Raw genomic sequence first — 23,212 nt, 5'->3', positions numbered from 1 at the left:
ACACTCTGACACGATGGTCAGTCAAACATAGGATAGGAGCAAAAAATCCTGCTCGTGTCAGCATGAGCGCAGTGCTCCACGCTCGCTACACATCGCCACAGAGCCACCGCGAGAGCAGCGAACCGTTACGGCATTGCTTCCACGAGGAGGCAGGCGGCGCAGGCGGAACTGCGCATCTCATGGTCTACTGATACTTGAACTTCTAGATGTGCCCTCGCCATGTGAAGGACCCGTATCCTGTAAAAAGCAAGTGCCTTGTTTTGTTGTATTCCATTATATGTTTTGAGCGGGTGCCTGGGAGAGTCAGACTCGCCGTGGAGGCTGGTGCGGCGGGTGTCAGGGGCCTCGCGGGAGCTCTATTAACAAACTTGCAAAGGCGTTCCGCACTATGTTGCATAAATGCTTGTGTCGGCCTATGAAAGCGCCACCTTCGTGCATTAGATTCATCTGAAATTTTTCCAGACGCCACTTAGAGACGTGCAGTGGCTTGTCGATCTGGTGGCGAGTAGCACCGCAACGGAAGCCGCCCGGCAAACGCCCGCTGCGCATGCACCCGTAGTCGCCGCCGCGTCGCGCACCCCGCTTCGTGAGGAAAGCCGACTCACGGAGGTCCCGAACTGGCCTCTCGATAGTCTGGCGCGTACTCTTTCCTGAATAAACACATTCGTCGCTTTGACATTCAAGAAACTCACTGGAAGTTGGTCAGGCTGGGCGACCCTAGGCGGCCAACGGCAACCGGTGGTCGCCTGTCTCGCGGTACTCTGCGTCTTCCTCCGGGCGTTCGCAGGTAAGAGGACTCTACTAATTTCACGCGCGTTTGTTCCGTTTATGGGTGAATCCTGGGAACGGTACTTCTCGAGCTGCTACGTGATCGAGTGGAGTACGACGAACTTCAGTGAATTACGTCGCATGGCATTAGGGCAACAGGGGGGCCCCGGTAATGGTGGGGGGGGGGGGTGTGAGGGCAGAAGCAGCCGCTTAGATGCTTTCCGTTGCAAGTTTGCCGTGCCCCCTTTGACAGTCGCTGTGAACGTTTTAACGAGGAATCGGCGCAGAAAAGCCGCTGCAGAGTGATATGCTGACTCGCGCGGTGCCGCCGAATCTGCACAGGAAGAGCTACCCAATTCTCCCAGAATTTCACGGTCAGCGTCAAGCCCGAACTGTTTCTGCTTTCTTGGCCCGCGGCCCTCCCACAATAGACCTCTTTTTGGCCTCATTCAAGGTTGCCACCGAATCCGGCGCTATGGCGGTTGGGGGATTTACGAGCAACGCTGTCGGCCGCCTGTCACGCGGTCGTCGGCGCGTCGTCCCGTCGCTTTGCTTCCTGGTCACTCGTGCTGCGCCTTCTTTTCGCTGCCTGTATGTGCCGCTGCCCACAGAACGACACCTCCGGCCTTCCGAACTCTCGTGCTGACGTTTTCTGCCTTCCGCTTCTGCGTTGGCGCTGCGACCACTACCCGTCATTCTGAGCAGACGGCCGCTCCGAGCGGCTTTCTTGCGCTGAGGGCGTGACGTGGGACGAGAGCGAGCAGCGACTGACGCGAGTCTGTTTTTTTGCCCGACAGCTTCGGGCGCACCGGGTTTGTCGTGTTACACACGTGCCCAACGTGCCTTCTGGTTTTTGTTTATGAATTTCGTTTCCACACTCGTAGTTGAGCCCGCCTGCGCGGCCGGCGGCACGGAATACTACGCGCAGAGTCGCGGCCTCGGGCATGCAGGCCTGCAGCGACCCGTACACAGACGATCAGGCTGCGCGACTTTTTGGCAGTTGCTACCCCTTTTTCCCCCTCATCAGGAAGAAGGGGGGCGAGGTATCTTTCGAAGTTCTGTTTCGTGCTTAGAGGATTGAATAGAGATGCGCGGCTCATCGAGGCAGGCCTCCACGAGGCGGCGGTGGTTTCTGTACCCCGTTCTGGCCGCTCTGAGTTACTGCCTCTTGACCACTCCGTCGTCGGCGGCCTATCACGACGACGGCGACTACGGTGCGGTGAACACCGAGGCGACGGACGCGGTTCACAGCCCAGAGGACCCCCTCGCGGACGTCTACATCGAGGACTATTGGCGGCGGATGGGTTGGAGAGACAGCACGCGCAGCCACGAAGGCCCGAGCAGGCCTCCGGGGTCGCGGAGGGGGTGGGCGCGCTTCTCCACGCCCGCCGGTCGGGCAGCTGGTCAGAAGAAGAAGAAAATTCTGGGCGCACTGCTGACGCTGGCTGCAGTCGCCGTCGTCGCTGCCGTGATGTACGGCGGGATGCGGTACTACCGCCGCTCGAGGGAGCAGGACCCCGAAGAGTCCTTCTCTTCAGAGAGCCCGCCGATGACGCCCACGCCGCCTGCGTCTCCTCCATTTCGGCGCGAATCGCTCTTCGTGGATCGGCTGTATTTTGACAGCGCGCCTCCCAAAGCAGGCGCAGAAGACACCTACGCACTCACGCACATGAACAACCTGAAGGTGACCTTCTTTGGGGCCTCCGACGGCCCCAGTGGGCTGACGCCTCTGTACGACCCGAGGCCCTCAAAGCGCATCGCCACAGTCGACGCGGGTCACAACGACTTGTGGATTGGAGGCGGCGGCGTGAACGGCGCCTTCGCCGCGATGCTCCGAAACAGGGGAGCTGAAAACAACCTCGAGCTGAACGCGTCCACCATCAGGGAAGACAGCGCGAAGGTGCAGAGAGAGCTGCTGGAGCGCGCCGTCGCGAACCCGGGCACTCTGGTCCACATGCACACTGGGAAGACCTCGCCTCTCTTCCAAGATTCGTTCGCCTATGTGCGCTTCGCCCCCGGAGTCGCTTGGCAAGAATCCGAAACGGGGAAAAACGTCGGCGTCGCCTTCCTCCACCTCCTGAAACCCTCCGTGACTCCCTACGGCGCCGCTGAAAACAACGTCATGCTCTACACCGTCGCCCCGCGCGGCTCTGCCAATGACGAAGACTACGCGTCAGCGTGTAAGTCGCAGCAAAGAGAAGTCTGTGGAGAAGGGGGGGGGGGTCAGTTAAGGGAGTGGGGGATCTAGATGCGGCAGGATCAGAGATTGAGACTGCTGATGCAGCTGCCGTTCAACCGCAGGCCCTCGGCAGCACATTGCGCCAGGGCGCCTTCGAGGCGCCGGCACCGGAGGCAGGCTGCAGCAGCAGCGGTAGAGACGAGAAGCTGCGCAGCAGCTTTCGAGGATTTTGCTTTTGTTTGTGCCAGAAGCGTAGGATGCACGGGATTGGAATGCGCTCGCTGTCTTCTTCCATGTGGCTGCTGATCGCGTGTGAGCAGATGTGGCTACGATTGATCACCTCTATGGAGCTGTGACAATGTTCAACAAAACTCCGCTTGGGCAAGCGAATCGGATCGCCGGCATTCGCCTGCCAGTTCTCGGCGGCGGAATATTCAGAGGCGCGCGCTCGCTGGACTCGCTTGGAGAGCTGAACGCCGCTGGGGCGGGGGAAGCCGCGGCGCACTACGGCGCGTCCCTCGAGCTGCAGTACATGTACGACAACACGAATTCAGTATTCACTGCCTTCAAAGACTATGAAAGCAAGTAGTCGCCTGTAAACTGACTGGAACTGCTTCTGGCCTTCATTGTTGACAGGGGATATCACTGCCTACGTTTCGGCTCCTGCGAAAGTCTGCCTGTGGGCGCTGGCGACAGAAAATATTACAGAACAGAAGGCAGTTCGCACGGCGGACTTTTCGAACAGTTTGTGGACGTAGCGCCGATAGGGCACTGTCACCGTCGTTCGTCCCCGCGGGCGGTGTCCGAGCGCGACGCAGCCGGCCCTCGACAGCGAGGGCAAGCTAGGGACTTTACACAGTCGTTTCTTTGGTGCAAATTCGAGCATGAGTTGATGCATTCGTTAGACGAGGGAGCTGTTTCCAGGTTTGAAGGGACTGCTGTGTATGAGCCAGCGAGCGTGCCACACGTGATGACGATGGGTGTGCTGATGCATACATACAATGGGACTTCGCGCGGGCCCTGCTGTAATGCGTTTGATAAGTGAGGCTTGAGTGGTAGTTGAGACAGCCGTTCATAGTGAGACAGAGTGCAAGGGAAGCTGGTTTTTTTGGGCGTTGGCAGCCGTCGTTGCCTGTATGTGCACTCCAACTGGAAGCGCCGGATTGTCGTGTGACGTCACTTTTGCCTTTTTGTACTCCCGCGGGAGACGTATCTTGTGAATCGATGTCCGCCCCTTGCATTGGGGGATAGAGCTCTTGTCTTATTTCCTGAGCCCGTTCAATGACTGTCCCGTTTTGCAAACCGCAATTTCCCGTTCGGAATGAATTTTGTTCAACCTCTCAAGAGTTTCTCTGACTGTCGCGGGTGTAACCCTAGTTTTGTCGCTGACGATCCACAGCCTTCCTAAGCATCCTGCTTTCAGAAGGCGGGAGCTCCCGGTACTTAAACTTGCAGGCATTTTTTTGGGGGGGGGGGGCGGGGGATGCCTCACAGTTTCAGTTGAAGTTTGTAGACAAACAGGACGCAGACAGGATATCTTTCCTGCCTAGTCTGCACTGGTTCGGTACCACGGAATACACGGCGCCCGTGGGCGAAAGACTAAAGAATAGCGGACATCCGACCAAATCAGCCGCTTCGTCTGCCGTGGTGCGCAGAAGGCTTCCCGCCACTAGAACGAACAATTAGCCTTTTCAGAGTGCTTGCCTATACTACAGTCCCCCTCTTTTTTTGCTTAAAGTTTAACATCGAAGTAACGACACGGGGAAGACGCTGCTTTCGCCCGTTGAGAGAATAGGGCCCCGATGAAGACTTAGACGGAAAGGGAACACAAAGAACAAAAATACGTATGCTCTTTTAGGCCTCGAAATACACAACTGACCAATCGCCGAATGATTGCCCAGCAGGGCCCCAAAAGAAAGACACCTGTGCATGTGTTCGCATATATGTGGACGTAAACACACACACTACGCAAGAATACCCACGCGCCCGCATGCTGGGTTCCTCTCTCTTGAAAATGTAAATTTTATACAGGCCACCTGCATGCGCAAGGCCGGATTTCCAATTCGCAACTGTATAAGCACGCACGAGTAGAGGCGTCCTGAGAGGAAGACGCAGAAGGCCGACACGCCGCCGCGTCCAGGCGCGAACGCAAAAGGGAGTGAACATGAGCTCCCGAATAAAACAGCACAAACACCCGCAACCATGAGCCCCGACAGAGGCCGAGAGTTTTGTCCTGAATGCTCTAGCGCTTTTTGTTTTTCTTCTGGTTTTTGACCTGTTGAGCGCCTGCGCACACCCGACGCCTCAGCTGCATCTCCATGTACACCTGCGACGCGCAGAGTTCCTCGTCGTCTTGAGCCACGTTGATCTCGTCGTGCCGTTTGAACCCCAGACGCGTATAAAAGCCGACGGCTGAAAAAATGAACACAAAGGATACGGCAGCCAAGCGCCTTCTATCTCTAGCTTAAGACGATCGTCCTCCTTTGCTCCATTGTCTCTTCGCTACGCAGACCGTGCCACAGTAGCACGCACCGCCACTATAAATACTTGTACCGGAAATATTGAGATTAAAAAAAGCAAATAATATTTTCCAAAATTTGCCACTTATTTCTCTTTTCTTTAAATAATAAATATGAATTTCCGTCGCAGAACTGCATATACACGGACGCGTAAAGAATACTGGCACCATCCACAAAAAAATCCACAGGTCCATCTGTCGGCGTTGGCATGAATCGCACGAGACTTCCCGATGACACTGTGTCGACACCATACTTAGAAAACTTATACCTAAATGTAATTCATTAAAGTGTTTGAGTCACCAGTCCACAGACCACAGACAACGAGGGTATGCATATCAAAGAGAGCAACTGAGCACGCATTCCACGAAACAATCTGAAAATATGTATGTATATGAGTGTGTGAGCATGTGCGGCTACATCTGCGTGGGACGAAGGCGCTTACCCGATGCCAAGGCAGACAAGCTAACGTAGACCAACGCGCGATTGCTTTTAGCCAGCTGAATGATTCCCTTCACGAGTTTCTTGCCGAAGCCCCGGCCTCTGCACTCTTCCAGCACAGCGACCTTCCCCACTTGAAGCGCCTGCAGCTCCAGGTCGACGCGGTACACGATGAAGCCCAGACAGCGCCTGGGCCGCGCCGGCGAGGCCCCGGGGGCCTCCGTGAGGACCCGCAGCAGCCATTTTTTCTTCTTCGAGGTAACCTCGAGGCACTTTTGGTCAAACACGCGGAGCGCGAGACTGTCGCTCTCCTCCATCAGCTGCTTCATCGCAGGATCCTGCAGCCGCGCCAGCACGTTATCCACGTAGACCGTCTCTGCGCACCCGGGGAAGAAAGAAGGAGAGCGAGAACGCGGCGCGCGCGGGGCTCCAAGCTTCTGCCTGCCCGCGTCCTCCTCACCCTCCTCCTTTTCGCTCTGCGCTTCGCCCCGCCGTCCTGCTTCTTCAGCGCTCGCTGCTGCATCCTTTTCAATCCCAACTGCATCCCTCTTCTCCGCCTCCGCTGCTGGCGCTGCGTGACGACGCTTCTCCGCAGCGGACGCCTCGCCTGTGTCTGCGTCGCGCTCCAACCGTGCCGCTGCCTCCGTCGCGTCTTCCGCGGCGCACGCGCGGCCTGCGCCGGCAGAGGCGCTGTCCTCGAACCCCTCCTGTCTTGCGAGGCAGGAGACCGCAGAGACGAGCGCCGCCGCGACAGTCACCAGCGCCGCGCGCCTTCGCTCGTCGTCGTCCGCGAGCTTCCCCGCCGGGACCCGACTGGACGCGCCCAGACCGCGCCCCTCCTTCTGCAAGACGTCTCCGGCCGCGAGCAACATTGCGCTGACATGGAAAAACCTCAAAGCACTAGCCGAAGAAAGCCGCGAAAGAAGACGACACACCCCGCAAAAAAAGGGCGATCGCCGCACGCAGATGCACAGCAGCCGCCGGCAAGAGACGGCGCGGCGGAAGGAGGAAAGACGCCGACGAACGTCTCAACGGTCACTGAGGAGGAACACAACTGCAGGACGCGAGGAATAAAAATGTCCTTGTCGGCTACAGAGCACGCTGCCGTTGGTTCCAACGGGAAAAGTATCTTCCCACGACAGCTGGCGGGTGCTCTTGAGACATGCCTGGTTTTCTTTCTGCGGAAAATGCTGGATGCGGGGTAGCGGGAGGATGAAGACCACTCTTGAAGAGAACGCCTGTCATTCAGGTCAGCTTTTTTCTCTTTTTCTTGGGAGGCCCGGAACCCGGGAAGGGGGAAAAGCGACGCCCCAACGACAGCGCGGAGGCTGCCGTTCGGGTCGTCACTCTCTCGGGTGCGTTCCTCTTCAGAATTTTGGCAACGAGCAAGCCGCCGACGACGGATCGCCAGCAGCTGCGCTGAGAGAGAACGAACCCTGGTTCTAGAGGAGACGCGTCGGCGCCCACCTGCGCGGATCACGTGCCGAAAAGAGGCGCAGAAACGCTCCAGAGAGTCAAGAGAGAGACCGCAAGTGGAGAAACGAAGAGGAAGCGTGCGAAGAAAAAGGCAGGCGAGCCTCGGGAGGCAGGGCACTCACCGCCGATGCCTTCCACCGCACGAGCTTCCGGCGAAAAGCCTCCAGCGTGCCGCCAGCGAAAAGGGACACACCTCTGAGAGAAAGCCGAGGAACGGCGCCTACGAAGACGCGAAAAAATTCGAAAACGTTTCCCTCTACACAATTTCCTGAATTCAAGTCGCAGCGGGTCTGGCAAGGCAGGCGCGAAAAGGCGAGCCCCAAACGGCCCCCTTCCTCTGCTGCGTCGCGCTTTCGATTACGATCGACAGTGTTGAGAAAATGCCTCGCGGAAGTGCGAAGCCAGGACTAGGCAAGGAGCTGAAACAAAACGCAGAAGAAAAGTACCGAGGTAATTATATATGCAGAGAGACTCCGGAGGGGAGAGCTGGGAAAAAGGGAGACGCGCCCTGCAACAGGAACGACAGCAGGGACGAAAAAATAACACGGGCAAACCTACTCAAATTCTACAAAGCTCTGCAACTACTGGATAAAAAGGAGCACGAAAAAACGTGGAGCAACAAAGAAACTCGACGACGAGCCTTGAGTGTCTGAGCGAGGTGCCTCGCCGGATTGTTTATTCGGCAAAGTCGCACTCGGCTTATTTACGGGGACGGGACCTGAGCACTCTGAGTAGACGGTGTCTTCTCTCGTCAGGGCCGACTGAAGTACACAGAAGGCAGGTGCACAGTCAAATCGAAAGGAGCCTAAAAACTCGGATTCGACGTTTCTTCTAACATGAAGAGAGGTTCTTGCCTCTTGCCTCTTTTCTGCTTTCACCTCGAAGCCTTAGTGGACGGCCGCGGTGTATCTACACCTGAGAACGTTGCGCGCTGTCGCGCACACCAGGTCGTTCGACTTGCTCATCACTTTGTGTGCGTCCCTGTTTCGCTGATCTTTCTTTCCTCTAGCTTCTGTCTCATTCATCCTGCTCGTTCTGTTCGTTTTGCTCTGACTTTTCGGTTTTTCCTCTCCTGCCTCGCTCGGGTGGAGGCGCCTGGCTCTTCCGCGACTGCGTGCTTCTCCGGCTCCACGTCTCCGCTTCGTCCTCGGTTGTGCCCGTCTCCCCCCAAGCCGCCTCTGCGCTTCCGTCCGTTAGCTGCTTACCTGTCTGGTTCGGCTTTCTCTTCCTCTCTCAGCCGTCTAACCGCAGAGTCACCTGCGGATCCTGCGCCTTGGCGCCTTGCGCGCATCTGTTTCTGTCTCAGTGCTCGCTCGCCCAGCTTGGAGGCTGAACCCCGCCCCTCCTCCTCTCCTCGTTTCTGCGCATTCGCCCGTTTTCGGTCTGCCATTCGCGATGGGGCTCCTCAGCCTCCCGCACTGGTTTAGCAACGTGCCGTGGCTGCACGTCTACCTCGGCTTCTCGCTCTCCGTCGAGTGCTTTGAGCAGTATCTGAACCTGCGTCAGCTGCGTCGCTATGAGGAGCCGAAACCACCTGCGAAGCTTGCGCACCTCGTCAGCGACGAGGAGTACGGCAAGAGCAACGCGTACAACAAGGACAAGATGCGCTTTGGCATCTTTTCTTCACTCTTCCAGACGTCTGTCTCGCTCCTGTCCACCGCGTGCTTCCTGGGCCCGTACCTCTGGCGGCTCGCTGGGCGCCTCACCGGCGGTGGCAACGAGTACCTGCAGAGTCTCGCGGACCTCGCCCTCAGCGCCGTCATCGGCGAGTGCATCTCGACACCCTTCCAGCTGTACGCGGACTTCGTCGTTGAGGAAAAACACGGATTCAACAAGAAAACGCTTGGTCTCTTTGTCAAAGATAAACTCCTCGGCCTCGGCTTGACTGCAGTCATCGGAGCCCCTCTCGCCTGCGCCGCCATCTGGCTCATCAAGTGGGGTGGCGAGTCCTTCTACCTCTGGGTACGTCTCAAGACAACAGAAAACCCGAGAGATTTTACAAAAGGAAATTTTCACGCGGGCAAGTATTACAAGGCACCAACAGCCAACATGGCGGCGGCGATACGCGAGATGCTCACTATCTGGCATCTAGATTGGTCTCGTCTCGAGGCGCTTTCTTGTATCTTGAGGCTTTCCGTACGGCCCCCGTTGGTCAGGTACATTCTCGCCTGCACAGAGTGGATTTCTCTCCGCGTTGGGCCCGGGGACCCGCGTGCAACGCACAATAGAGTTTCTGGTCTCGATCTAATGAATCTGCGAGTGCAAGTATGCAATTCGCTCTGTTCTCTCTCCCACTTGCGCAATGTTTTTTTAGTTGTGGGGTTTCTCGGTGGCGACCTCCTTCGCTTTGATGTTCATCTACCCGAATTTGATTGCGCCACTCTTCAACAAGTTCGAGCCGCTGAAGGACGAGGAGCTCCGTGACAAAATCAACGACTTGGTAAGGAAGAGAAAAAGCTGTGAAAAGGAATGCAGTCACTCCAGGCTGGGCAACCCTAAACCGGCGCGGAGAGGTCGCGGGCGCCCAGGCCGGAATCCGAGCGAGGGCAAACGGCAACCCCAAGAAGGTGGTTTCGGGTGTGCACCAATCGCGTAAAAGCACGCGCATGCGCGGCCGAAGCTCGTACCTTCATTTCTCCTTACCGTCTCGGGGCGCGCCCTGTTTTCCCTTTTCCAGGCGAAGAAGCTGGATTTCCCGCTGGGCAAGCTGTACGAGATGGACAACTCGAAGCGCTCTGGACACAGCAACGCGTACTTTTACGGCTTCTGGTGGTCTAAGCAGATCGTCCTCTACGATACGCTGCTGCATCTTCCGCATGACCAAATTCTCGCGATTCTCGGTAGGCATTCTCGCGCCGTCACGCTGATATCCTGCGCTCGCGAGTGACGATGGCAGAATCGTGATTCTAGAAACGCAATCGCGCCCAAAGGGCGGCAGCAGGTTTGCCGACTCCGTCTCCGCCGCCTCGTGTTGGCGCAACGAGGCCTTCCGACGCAGGGTGGCCGTTGGTTTAGTCTAAGCACAGCATCGAGGTAGTAAGATGTATATAGTAGCTACTCTACATTGTATAAAAAAAGTCGCCGGTGGAGTAGGTCTACCACTAATAGCCGAGGAGACTATACTGTGGACTCAGATTTCTTGCTTTTCCACGCGTTCGGCTCGCGTCCGACTCGGGCTGCGCCGGTCAGAACGGGTCTCTGCGACACAGCCTCCCGTCTTAAGCAGTCCAGTGGACTGTGTATTACAAAATCCAGTAGACTCATGCTTTGGTCGTATATATACATCTACCAACGCTTGTCAAGTTCCGCGTATCTACTTGGCCACGTAGCAGGTCCCCTGCCGTCTCGGTCGCCAGGAATGCGCGCAGCGTTCGCTCGGAAGACCAGCGAGGGACTCGCGCGAAAACCTGAGAACTCCCGACTGAGGACTGTGAACAGCGGGGGGAGGGGGGGAGGCCGAAGAGAGTGGGGCGCTTTTTCGTGTTTGCGTTTGGACGCGGTGTGTGAGTGTATGCGTCTGTTCTGTCTCTCCCTGCCGCCAGGCCACGAGATGGGACACTGGAAGAAGAACCACACGACGAAGATGATGGCTGTCACCTTCCTGCAGCTTTTCTGCACGTTTTACCTCTTTGGCCTGGTCCTGGGGAACGCGGCGCTCTTCGACAGCTTCGGCTACAGCGACACCCGCGCATCCATCATCGGCCTCAAGCTTTTCTCCAACATCTTCTTGCCTGTACGCACTCACTTTTCTAGCCGCGCGTCCGGGGCGTTACGCAGAGATGATTGAGCCTCTGTAGGGGCAGGGAGGGGGAGAGGGGGGGATCCGGACGCCGTTGCTTCGCCTCTTCCCAAAGAGACAGAGACTCGTGTTTCTGCGTGCGTCGCTGCGTGCCTCCCGGTGATGAGTGCGCGCGTTTCATGTGGCGGGCTGCTCAGGTCAACACGCTCCTCTCGCTGTTGATGACCATGTACTCACGAAAGAACGAATTTGAAGCGGACGCTTTCGCGTGCGAACTCGGCTACAGCAAGCCTCTCAAGCAGGGACTGACCGCCATCCACACTGAGAACAAGTCCTGCCTCGACCCCGATCCGTGGTAAGCCCCACCTAGATCGTACGCGCAGGTGATTCTACTATGCCTGCGCGAGGTAGAGAAACCGGAATCTGTCTGTCGTTCATACAGTCATCGCTTACCTCGCACCCGTACACATCTGTCTTCATCTCTATGCATTGATTATTCCATCGCTTTCTATGTAGACACGCGCGCGTGCTCATCACGGCTGACCCAGGCTAACCCGTGGCAGCCAGAACGAGCCTTTTATGGAGGCAGCAGACGTTTCCAGTTTCCTATGTTTTCCGCTCCGCTGTCCCCTTCAGGTTCTCGTTCTGGCACTACAGCCATCCTCCACTTTTGGAGCGCCTCCGCGCCATCGAAAACATCGAGGCCCAACAGGCCAAGAAAGACTAAGGGGACGGGAAAGAACATGGGGACTTGCGTCGTCCTGGGCGAAATCCTCCAACAGACGTGTTTTCTCTGGCGAACCTCCTTTGCGACTTGTTCCTCCGGAACTGCTTTGTCACTCCGATCTACTATCGTCCGGTGCGACGACACTCGCTTCCCTCGGTCAATCGTCATCGCTGTTTGAACAGTCGCACGCGACCTTCTCGGGTGGCGGGCATAGACGCAGGACGCCGCTCGGCTCGTCGCAAACAGACACACACAGCGCCCCCAAAACTCGCGGATTTCTGGGCCGGGCAGCGACTCCTATGCTTTTTCTACGAAGATAGACTCGCCTGCGCACGCATCTCAACAGCCGCGGACACCTCTCGGCGTCCGCGGCGTCTCACGAGCCTGTTCTCTGCGCGCCTGCCCTATCTCTCCACTGCCTTGCAGGCACGTCCACGCACAAACATCCAAATATCCACGTATATCTATATCTGTATAATACTTGTGTATCTAAATTATTTATCTATATCCACCTGGACATCCACGTAGAACACCTGGTGAAGAGACGTGTGCGCAAACGTAGTGAGCTGCGATGATGCCTGGGGTAGGCGCAGGGAACGCAACGTACAGATTTTCGCCTTCCTCGCGGAAAGTTTCCTAGGGTTCAGGGCAGCAAAGCGTGTGCGGTTTGCATCTCGAATTCGATAACGCGTTATCTCTGAACCGTCTCCCAGCAAGAAAAGTCTGGTATGTTTTTCGACTGCATGAAGCGAATCCGTTCTCTTTCGAATCACGAGAGGGCGACGCAGAAGAACAGACGCACACAAAACGACGGGAGATCTGCAGTTGACCCAACCCAGAGGCGCTCCTCCTCTGCTTCGCTTGGGCAGCGCCTTCGAGCCGAAACCCGCCTGGGACCCAGGAAACCCCCCCCGCGCGTCAGCGAAGAACCAGAAACCTGCACCCACACAGCTGATCAACAACAAATGTGCATCCTCAGCCTTTCACTCTCCCTCTTCCCTCCCTAAACCTGAAAGGCCGCACCGACAGTCCTTCCACTTTCACATGAGCGGACGTCCTCGTGAAGAGGACTTCGGCGAATCCTGCGTCGGCCGCCGCGCCGTGCCTGCGGCTTTCCAGAATATGCACCGGCTACTTGCCGCAAAAAACGTTTTCATTAGTGGCTCAGACTCCCAGGCCCCCACTACAACACGCCAGCGAAGAGAAAGAGGACACCACCTTCCGCGCACGTCTCCCGCGGGCATGAGAGAACTGCACACGAAGCAGATCATCGGAAACACACACCAAAAATAAGCACGCAACACGGCAGGTGTCAACGCTGGACGCCTGCTGCGGTGCGCATGAGCCCATGATGCGCTGGAAGTCTCGCCGTCAGGACGCGAATCCATCGGGAACATACTTTCACGAGGCACGCCAGAGTCATGAGTTGCAGGCACGACTGTGCACACGAATATGTGTACGCTTGTGTATCTACACATGCGCGATCGAGAGATTATGCCGACCGCATAGTTCACATCAGCACGCGCGATTTCAGGCACACGCAAGAGAACCAGTGGATGACCTCATACATGTTCGATTTTACCCGCGTCGAGGGACACCTGTGCCGTCCAGAGCTTGACGAACAGATCTATACATACGTAAATTTTTTTCATAAATACAGACGATACATATACAGACGATGTGCGTTAACAACGCACACTAGAGAAGTTCGCCCCATTTATACAAAAGCACCCTGCAGCCCAGGCGTCCCTGCTCGACAGAATCTGTTTCCCTGACCAGCGCAGTGCGGGGGACCTCCGTACGTATGCTGCGACACATATACTCACAGTGATGCCGAGCATCGACACATGAGTCCAACCATAGAAAAAGTATATGCATACGCGGATAAGATGCATGGTCATAGCGTAGCTACACTCGCCAGGCCCGTCTTGATGTTTCAAGTATGGCGGGCCCCCAGGGACTGTCTCCCTAAACCCTGAATCGCCTTCATATTACGAGCAGAAAAATTTCCCGCCATGCAGTGCACGCGCTAGACCTCGGCAGTAAAAAACGGGTACACCTGAGAGAAGTGCCAGGCCACCCCTGCAGTACTCTAAAGCGTGCAAGTTCTCCAGACTTCATTTTTTCCCAAAAAGCAGTAGAAGCTCTCCTGCATTCCGCGTCACATATCTGAACATACATACGAAGAGGATCGATAGGTATATATGCCAGCGGCGTATTTTTGATGTGTGTGGGGCTCGTTATGTCTCGAAAACGCCACAATGTTTTGGTCTTCGCTCTCCCCTGCGCCGCTGCCGGGGGCTGACATCCCTCGCAGGGCTTCCTTCATGGTGCGACGCTCATCTCAAACCTCCCGTGGTTTCTTCCAGGTGGCCTGCCGCAAGCAGAAACTGCTGCGCTTCTTCGTCTGTACGGACAAAACGCGAGAAGACTCTATCCCAACCGAAAGCCCCGACTGCGGTTGCGCGTCTGCGTGCCGCCGCGCCGGGATGCGCTCAAGATAAAATGCAGCGTTCAGCGACTGCGGCGTGTCGACCAGGCTGCTGTGACTAGAGCTGTGCATTTGTCGCGTTGCGTTCGGGGAGAGAGTCTGCGCGGCGACTCTCGGGGTCGCTTCCCGACCCGATGGAGCCCGAGCTGCGGAGCGAGGCTCCCTTCAAAGGAGTGGAAAACATGCGATAAGGGATTCGGTTTCGGGTTGCGAAGCTCTCTGAGCGCGACGCGTTCGGTCCGGCGCCGAAGGCCGCAGACTGCTGCCTGAAGTCGAGAAGCAAGCGAAAGACAGGCGACAGAGAAGCTGAGAATCGCGTAGGCAAACTCGGAGAGAAGGCACACACGAGAACTGGAAGTGAGCAGCCCTAACGAGATAACACCCGAGAGACGCGGCTGAAGAAATTTAGGCGCAGCGACAGAGGCGTGCATATGCATGCCGCCGATATAACAAAAAACGACACTTGTGTGCATACCAACGAATGACTCACACCTGGTTCCGGCCGAACCAATCCTCCCCCGTAAGCCCCGCACGCAGGACGCTGCCTCACCTGCTCTCCAGGCCGTATCGGATGTATCGGCTGTTCATTTTCAGCTCTCTGAAGATCGGCGCGAAGCCGATAACGATGCCCATGAGGACGCCGACCAGACAGCCCACTGAAAACAAAGCGAGGGCGAGACCCAACGAAGAAAATACGCCACGCCACAGCAGGGTGCACACGCGCACCGGTATCGAGCGAGCTCTCTCCGAGAACACGTGGCTGACAGACGCCGTGTGCGGATGCATAGATACACAAAATGACTTTGCCCGCACAGTCCACTTGGACACAAGCACGACCAACGCGTCCACGCATGCGCAGCTGGCTCTACTTTATCTCTGCGTCCTCACGTGAGATCGGGAGAGCGCCGGGGCTGATGAGCCCGCCGATGGACCCGCCCGTGCACAAGCCGCCAATGGCTCCGACGCCCGCGCCGCGTTTGCCGAGAAGGACGATCGAGACAGAGAACGCCATCAAGCCGCCGCCGAAGTACAGGCCTCCGGGCCAGCAGCCCCGCACCAGCCCGCCGACCAAACCGCCGACCACCGCTCCTGCACAGAACGGGCGCAGGAGGCCGACAGGGAACTCGACGACGCCCAGGGCGCAGCGCAGGGCGGGCGCAGACCGTTCCCAGAAGCCGCCTACACCCGCACCTCGCGTCTGCTTCGCGCTGCGACCAGCACGACGAAACGCTTCCTGCATCAGACTGCCTGCAGGGGCGCGAGCTGCCTGCCTCGGGTCAACATCCCTCAGGCACGCTTCTGCAACGGACAGTCGCCGTCTAAAACAGAGCCAGATCTGCAGGCGGCGTGTACTGTGTCGCAGGATCATGTTCGACACGCGCTTGGGCATCGCCGTAGTCGGCAGCCTGGTGAAGGGCAGCAGCAGAAGCCACTTACCGAGCACAGCCGCCAGGAGAATCGCGAAGCCCCCACCTCGGAAAAACATGGCTGAGAAGAATCCCTGCAGCGCACACGGAGGCAGCACGACGCCGCAGGGCCTGTGAAGAGCTCACTTGGGTGCGGGCGAAACACAAGTTTGCACAGGCCCGCTCACGGCAGGCGACAGACTGGGGAAGGCACGTGTCTTCCACAACGAAGGCGCCTTTTGGCCGCGTCCGCTCTCCTAGGCAGTGCTAACCGCGCTGCGCACGGACACCTCCTTCCCTCAGTACCTGCCTGGTCCCTACAGATCCAGGCTGCGCGAAACGACCCGGGAGACTACACGAGACCCCGAATGAGTTCCTGTGCGATGCGCGGCTGCGCCTGGGGCTGCAGAATCCCACCTTGGAAAAGACTCTCGACATGAACACGGCCGCGACAAGCACACAGATCCCGCAGGTGAAGAAGGCCAGGAAGCATCCGACGACGACGGGGACACACGAGCAACGATTGAAGCAGGTCTTCGGGTCGGAGCGCTGCAGGCAGAAAGACACAGACAACGCCTGCGTTAACCGCGGGAAAGAAGAAGAGCCGCTAACGCCCCAGTTCGGGGTTCAAACGCCGCCCACGCGCCTACGATCGCCCCAGCCTCCTGCCGCACGAAAGGAGCGGGGGGGAGACCCTGGGCAAGCACGACTCTGAAGGAGAGACGCAAGGCACGCGGCGCAACTTCAACGAGAGAGCGAAAGCCTAGACACGAACACACGTACCTCCTCGCTTTCAAGCCCGTCGAGCGTGGGGCGGGGCGGCACCGCCGCGCCATCGATTGGGGTGACCGCGGTGGCGGCACGAGCACTCAGATACTGGTCAGCTGGAGGCTTTCCTCCGCCGTCCCCCTTTCCCTCCGTGTGTTCCTGGGCGTGCGAAGTGCCCGCCGCGGTCGCGCCTCCGAGCAGCGCCGGGTCAGCCGCGGCTCGCGCCGCAGTCGACGCCGCCCCGGCGCTTTGAACGCGTGCAGGTGGCGCAGCCCCGGCGAGCGGCGCCGAAGGCGCAGGAGCTCCGACGGCGGGGGGAAACTGCGCGTGGGTACTCGGCAGGCCCGCACCTCCTTGAGCACCTGCGGTCGCCGGCGCCATCGGGGCGCCGACAGGGACGGCGGCTCCACCGACAACGCCGCCACTCGGCGCGACGGACTCGGCGGGCGCGAGGGAGGCGCTGCCGACCCCGCCGCTTGATGCTGCGGACGCGGCCTCTGGCGCCTGGGCAGCTGGCGCCGCGACGCCGAGTGGCGCGGGAGCGCCGACGATCGGATGCACAGCGGGAGCGCCGACGATCGGATGCACAGCGGGAGCGCCGACGGCAGAGACTGGGGAGAGGGTCGCAGGCGCCGGGGGGGCGGCTGGCAACGCCGGCGCGGCTGAACCCATCACCTGAACAGCGAGCGCAGGCGGGACAGCCACGACTGCCTGGACGGGCGCTGGGAAACCCACTCCCGAGTTGGCGACTCCCGCGGGCGCGTCTGCGGCGGGCGACGGCGCGGCAGCCGGAAGAGTTGAGAGAGGGTCCACGGCGCCCGCGGCGGGTTCGACGTTGGCGGCGAGAGAGAGGAGCCCGACCGCGGGGGGGGAGCGACGAGCCGCTGTCGGGGTTGTCAGCACGCGGGGTCCCGAGACGGCGGGCGACGGCACTGCCGCCGGCGAAACCGAGGCGAGGGCGGGGGCGTACGAAGCGGGCTGCAAGGGAGGCGACGGCAATGCGGGCGCGATTGCCGTGGTCGCCCCCAAGGCAAGGGGTGCCCCTGAGCGCCTCGCCAGAAGGCCAGCCGCGAGGAGCGCAGCGTCTTGGCCGGGAAGAGGCACTCCCGGGGGCACGACCCCGAAAGCCGCGCCGGCGTTGGAGACGGCTCCCGGCGCCGTCGGCCCCGCGAAGAATCTGAGCGGACGGCCTGAGAGGCCGCGCCCGGCAAGAGAGGCATCAGAGCCCTCCACAGGCTGCAAGGGGAGAGGCTGACTGTCCGTGGCGCCGCTCCGCCGCGCCCCCGCGCTCCAGCGGACGGCAACCGCGCCTCGAGGAACCCCGAGGCCGAGAAGCAGCAGAAAAAAAGAGGAGAAAGAACGCCCCACCATCGTCAAGCTGCGCGTTCCTGGTGCTCTGAACACGGTGAAAAAAGTAGAGGACCCTGCGAGGAGAACAAAAGGAAGGAACAACGATCGAGAAGACGCTACACGGGCGCGCGCCCGGCCTCACTCGCGGATATCGACGTCCCCCTTCGCGCGCGCCGACTCCGAAACCACATCATCGACGGAGCGCTGGCCCGCAAAAAACCGTCCACGACATTAGAGAGAAAACAATCCAGACTGCGCCACGTCGGAGGGACTTTCACGTATCTCTTCTCACGCGTCAGAAGGAAATCGCGGGGCGAGACGCCGAAAAAACTGATGCCTCCTCGTCCGTGCCACGGACGAGGTGAATGCCTGCGACGCGTGGCTTCGGTCTTTCCGCGGCACTCGTCTACACGCAAACCCGAAGGAAACGACTGGAGAACGGAGAAAAACGGTCCGCGAGAGAGACGATACACAGAAACGTTTGAACGGGCTGCAGCCGGGGACCTCTAAGAAGAAAGGGGGGCGAAAATCAGCCGCTTCTAAAGGAAAAGCGACGCGCCGTGGCAATCGACGTCCCCTCCTCGGTCGATGCAGATCTCGCAAAGCGAGATCTGCATCGACCGACGCACGGCGCGACCCCCCTCACGCTGCTCAGTCTGGGGGCCTGCACCTCAGCCTTTTTTGCCTAGAAAATGAACACGCCTGGGCGCAGAGGCCAGGCAAGAGGCAGACGACTCATAGAGGCAAAGAAACCGAGGAGGAATACGAGCGTGTCGGGATCCACCTGGGAAGGCAGCGTCCTCACGTAGCGTGCGTCGATGTGCACTGCGCCGAGGCAGCTATCTTCCCCAGAGGTACGACATGGTTGCGGCGAGAGCGAATCTGAGGGAGAAAGAAAGAGTAGTGAGTTGCAAGAGTCGTGAGCCGCAAGACGAGGGACAGTCCAAGTCTCTGCTTCGTGCGTCCAGAGACGAATTCGTTGCCACAGAACACACAGGAGCCTCCCCCCTGCGTCTCCGGGCTCGTCCGTCCTGTCTCCTGCGGTTTCGGCGAAGGGAACTCGCGTCCCTGAGTGGTCCGCTGCGACGAAAGTATCCAGACGCCACGGGATTGACTCCGCTGCGTGAGACTGAATACAGAATCAGATCCAAATCCTGGATGTGAGCCGGAGTTCCCCCATTCCGCCGACCGGGTACGGCGACAAACCCCGGCGGCACTACGCGCCTGCGGCCGCCCGGCCACAGGCGCGCGCATGCATCCGAAAAGTTGAGTAAAGTGCTCTTCGGATCCCGAGCGAAAATCACATTTTGCTCGACTTCCAGCACACCACGGTGTCTCCTGTTGCCTTGTTTCTCCCCAGAAGTATTCGGCGAGAGGAGTTTACGGGTGAGTGCGCTGCGGCTGAGTCTTTTGCGGCGTGTGTCAGGGGGCCGTGCGGGCAATTTCATTTTCTTGCCGACTGCTCGAGTGGTCGGCTTCTCCCGGCTTCTGGCGCATCGCCTTTGCCGTCTTGGTTTTTGTCTCTGTTTTCGAGATGACGCGTCATCCATCTTGAGTTTATTCTTGAATCCTGGTCCGCGTCACAATTTGTTTCTGTCGCTCCTGCGCCGCGAGCGGCTGCACGGACGGGTCTCCCTCGGGCTGCGAGCTCCTTCCTCAGTACAGTGAAAGGCGTTGGATTTTTGCTGGATCGCGGATCATTGAGACAGACACGGGAGCCACTTAGAATGTGGTAATACCGACTCAGGGCCTCAGTGTCTCTCGGCGTGCGCGGCTTTCACGGATTGAGAAATACCTTGAAGGAGACAGAGAGCGTCAGGGGGACCCGCGGAGGAGAGAAGAGGCCTGGAAAAAAGCAGAGCTGAGGAGACAAGAAAAAAAAATGCAGACTGGGAGCACGTCGTCTCAGACACAAGTTGCTTGTCAACACGCACGACTGTCTCGTACATCCTTTCGCTGCAGGACTCCTCTCTTTTTGTCTCTGTTTCGCTCTCGGCATCGCTCCTCGTTTCAGTTCTATCCGCGCTCTCTTTTGGTCGGCTTCAACTCGACTTCCTTCGTCAGTCACCCTTCCTCTTTTGCGGCGGCCCCTGATTCACCATTGCTGAGTTCGGCGGCTGTGTGCTTCCAATCGCCCTCTCTCGCCTTTCCACTCCCCCCGCCTTTCCTGGTCGTGTTTCTCTCTTTCTCAACCTCGTCTTCGCAGTTCGGCGCGCTTTCCTCCTCGTTTTTTCTCCCCTCCCCGTCAACGATGGAGAGCTCTCTGCACGACACTGGCTCGTCCCCGGACTTGGGGACTGAGGACGCGAACGGTGAGACGCTACTCGTTGCTTCCGCGGCCTCCAGCGGGTCCGACGATGAGCATGACGTCCTTGCCGATCTCTCTGGAGCGTATTTGCCTCCGCTGCACGCGGCCTCCGAGCCGCCCGACGGGGAGGACGCCGGGGAAGCTGCCGCTTCCGCGGGCGCTCGCCGCAGGCCAGAGGGAGCTCCGGGGCCTGCTGCCGGGGCCAGTCTCGTCGCGGCGACGCCGGAGAAGCCGGGCGCAGAGGCACCTTCGTCGACTCCGACGCAGGCGCGGGGCGGCTCGCTGGGGCCAGCGGCGGCGGCGGCGCGGCGGGAACTCCGCGAGTCAGAGTGGGCGGTGTTCGCGGCCTCGTCCTACGAGTCGCAGGCGGAGGCGCAGTTCGAGGGCAAGTGGGAGTTCCTCTCCTCCGCGAAGAAGAGCCAGGCGGGGGCGGCGGGGACAGCGGGGACGGCGGGGGCGGCGGCGGCCTCGCGTCTGCTCGCCAAGCGCCTCGAGACCTACCAGCGCCAGGGTCTGCGGCGCTCCGTCGCGCCGGTGCTGCTTTGTCACCTGAGGGAGTACCTGCATGTGCTGCTGCTCTTTCACCGCGAGGCGCGACGCTACACGCTTCTCACCTTTAAGGCCAAGAGCTGGGAGCGACCCGAGGACGTGCTCGAGCGAAAACTGGAGAAAATCCTGACCAAGCACCGCTCGGAAGTCCACAAGAGCCTCGCCAACTACACCTGGGTCGCCCCTGAACAAAACGAAAAAGTCACCGCAGACGTGCGGGAGTTCCTCGGAGAGTGGTGGCGACCGGAACTAGACGAAGAGCCGCTCCCCTTCCTCCCGCCCCATGTCACCAGACCTAAAGAACGAATTCGACTCTACCAGGTGAGTTCAATGCTGCCTGGGCCCGCGCGCCCGAGAACTGCGGCGACCACCCGCTCGCGGGTCCCCGGTGTGGGGTTGGGGACCCCATGGGCGGCCAGGGGCCCGGGTCTTATGGGCGAGCGCGGACGACGCGGGGAGAGGCGGATGGGCGGCTCTAACGGAAGTTTCCAGCAGGCGACGGGCGTGACGCAGAGAGGACGAGGTCGCCTAGTGTATGGACCTCCACAGGGGCATAGAGAATCGAACGCCCGCTCGGCGCTGGCGCAGACTCGTCGTCTGTGGCAGGGTAGGACGTCTGCGAAGCCGTGAAGGTCGCGCGGGATTTAGGCTTGGGGATTTTCAGTTTCTAGTCTGTGGACGCGTGGCTCTGACCTCTGCGCCTCCACCCTGGTTGCGCTGCGTTCCAGGTGCAGCTGCCGCAGAAGTGCTCCTTCCGGCTGCCGCCGGCGCTCTCGCTGGCGGCGATTCCGCTGTTCGATCTGCTGCGGCCTGAGATCCACGGCCTGGCGCTCGCTGGGATTCCTCACATGCTGTCGCGGTTCCGCTTTCGCCTGCTGGAGCTCTCCGTGACGTGGATGGACAGCTCGACGCCCTCGATCGGCACGGGTCGCCGCTCGAAGGGGACAGGGGGGCGGCGAGACCAGGAGGAGGACGAGGAGGAAGACTTCTCGCCCGCCTTCCTCGAAGAGCTGACGTCGCAGGACGCGGCGATGGAGACGGTCAACGAGCAGGGGCCGACGGAGGAGCTGCCGCCGGAGCTCGCTGCGCTAGCTGCAGAGGAGGAGGAGGACGCGTGAGGCTCAGCAGCCACCACGCGCGAGAAGACGCGTAGACCGAAACCGAGGGATCCGGCGACGACAACCTGACCCTGAAGGCGACGCGGAGACCATAGGAGGCTGAGAGGGGCACGGGCTTGGTGCACAGTGACGGGAGTCTGAGCCTGACTCGGAGGCGAAGAACTGGAGCTGAAGCACTGCGGCGAGCCCCGGGGAGCGAGCAGGCGAGGCTCCGAGAGTGGCCGCCGGAGCCGCGCAGCTGCATGCTCTCTTCCCGGGGCCGCTCGGAAGGGACTCCTCTTCCTCCGAGGAGACACGCTGTGGAAGTTTATTTGGCTTGCAAGCAAGCCTAGAACAACGCCCCACAGTGGTGTTGAAATGTATAACTATATATATTTATATATATACGACTGAAAAGTCACACACTTTCTCTGTGCACGAATGGTTGCGCGCACGTGCAAGCGTCTACATATAAATTCAAATATTATTTGATTTGTACGGTTGTGAATGGGTAGCAGTGCGGTTCTTATTCTTCCCTTTTGACTTGTGAAGATTGATCTTCCTTCGCTTTTCAAGCGGTCTCGCCCGCGCGTGCCGGCGCTGGTTTTCCGTCTCTCATCATTCTCCAATATCCCTCAAGTTTTCCTAACTCTTTCTTTCCTTGATGTCGCTTTATTCCGTGCCGCTCGAATCTGCCTCCCCCTTATTTTGCGTCTCTCTTCCGGTGGCTCTTGCTGCCTGCTCTCTATAGCCACCGCCGGTTCTCACGCGTTCACTTTCTCCCTCGGTATCGTGGTCTTTCGCTCTCTCCGCTTACTTCATTACTTTTCTTCTTGGCTTAGTCATTATCGCCGATCTCTGCTCTGTGTTGCGGCTATTTTCTTTCCATTTCCACTCTCTGCAAGCAATTTCCATACGCGATTATTCGCTTCCGCAAAAGCCCCTCAGGTTAAGGTGTCTCTCTCTGTGCCGTTCCCTGGTGATCCCGATCCTCCTGAGCGCGTCAAGGACGAAAAAGAGAATCACGAAGGGGCGCCACACACGAGCGAAGCGATTATTAGCAGTCTGAATACTTGCTGTGGAGAGTCCTTACTCAGCGAGAAAGAAACGCCGCATAGGAGCTCGCGAGGCAGAAACGCAGTGAGGTCGACAAAGGCCTAGCTACGCGTTTGTCTCGCCACCACAAAGTGACAGAAGTCCCCTGTAGAGGATTGGGGAATGTGAGATCGAGTGTGTTGTCTCGTTACACTGGAGTGAATCGCGCTCCGCTGGATAGCTAACACTTGAATCCGCCGGTGCTGAGACTCGAGCGTTCGCCGTCAGTCAGCTAAAAGTCGCGTGTTTGATTAACATTTAGCGTGGACCGCCTGAGCTGAGAAAGTGTGCCTCTACGGTCG

The 23,212-nt window shown here is 59.0% G+C and overlaps 5 protein-coding genes across 5 annotated transcripts; 3 read left to right on the top strand and 2 right to left on the bottom strand.

Annotated features, from left to right (window-relative positions):
* Positions 1–1,855: 1,855 nt before the first annotated feature.
* On the top strand, positions 1,856–3,536 carry BESB_080860 (uncharacterized protein; the record flags this gene model as incomplete). The annotated part of the gene is made up of 2 exons (XM_029366448.1): positions 1,856–2,948; positions 3,268–3,536. The coding sequence occupies 2 exons, from the start codon at positions 1,856–1,858 to the stop codon at positions 3,534–3,536; spliced, it is 1,362 nt and encodes a 453-aa protein (XP_029217879.1).
* Positions 3,537–5,189: 1,653 nt separating this feature from the next.
* BESB_080850 (acetyltransferase, GNAT family protein) lies at positions 5,190–6,776 on the bottom strand (the record flags this gene model as incomplete). Its single annotated transcript, XM_029366447.1, has 2 exons — positions 5,190–5,359; positions 5,909–6,776. The coding sequence occupies 2 exons, from the start codon at positions 6,774–6,776 to the stop codon at positions 5,190–5,192; spliced, it is 1,038 nt and encodes a 345-aa protein (XP_029217878.1).
* Positions 6,777–8,775: 1,999 nt separating this feature from the next.
* BESB_080840 (CAAX metallo endopeptidase) lies at positions 8,776–11,846 on the top strand (the record flags this gene model as incomplete). The annotated part of the gene is made up of 6 exons (XM_029366446.1): positions 8,776–9,342; positions 9,695–9,820; positions 10,058–10,220; positions 10,923–11,113; positions 11,317–11,474; positions 11,756–11,846. 6 exons carry the CDS (start codon positions 8,776–8,778, stop codon positions 11,844–11,846), a joined length of 1,296 nt encoding a protein of 431 aa, XP_029217877.1.
* A 2,549-nt stretch (positions 11,847–14,395) lies between these two features.
* Positions 14,396–17,882, bottom strand: BESB_080830 (uncharacterized protein; the record flags this gene model as incomplete). The annotated part of the gene is made up of 6 exons (XM_029366445.1): positions 14,396–14,603; positions 14,888–14,993; positions 15,226–15,426; positions 15,775–15,838; positions 16,161–16,277; positions 16,527–17,882. The coding sequence occupies 6 exons, from the start codon at positions 17,880–17,882 to the stop codon at positions 14,396–14,398; spliced, it is 2,052 nt and encodes a 683-aa protein (XP_029217876.1).
* A 2,230-nt stretch (positions 17,883–20,112) lies between these two features.
* Positions 20,113–21,836, top strand: BESB_080820 (putative mrna cleavage factor family protein; the record flags this gene model as incomplete). Its single annotated transcript, XM_029366444.1, has 2 exons — positions 20,113–21,039; positions 21,447–21,836. 2 exons carry the CDS (start codon positions 20,113–20,115, stop codon positions 21,834–21,836), a joined length of 1,317 nt encoding a protein of 438 aa, XP_029217875.1.
* Between the last annotated feature and the right edge of the window lie 1,376 nt (positions 21,837–23,212).

Source organism: Besnoitia besnoiti, chromosome VII (genome assembly GCF_002563875.1).
Source record: "Besnoitia besnoiti strain Bb-Ger1 chromosome VII, whole genome shotgun sequence".
Lineage (NCBI taxonomy): Eukaryota > Apicomplexa > Conoidasida > Eucoccidiorida > Sarcocystidae > Besnoitia > Besnoitia besnoiti.
Note: the sequence above shows the minus strand (reverse complement) of the source record. Positions and strands in the feature narration are given on the sequence as shown.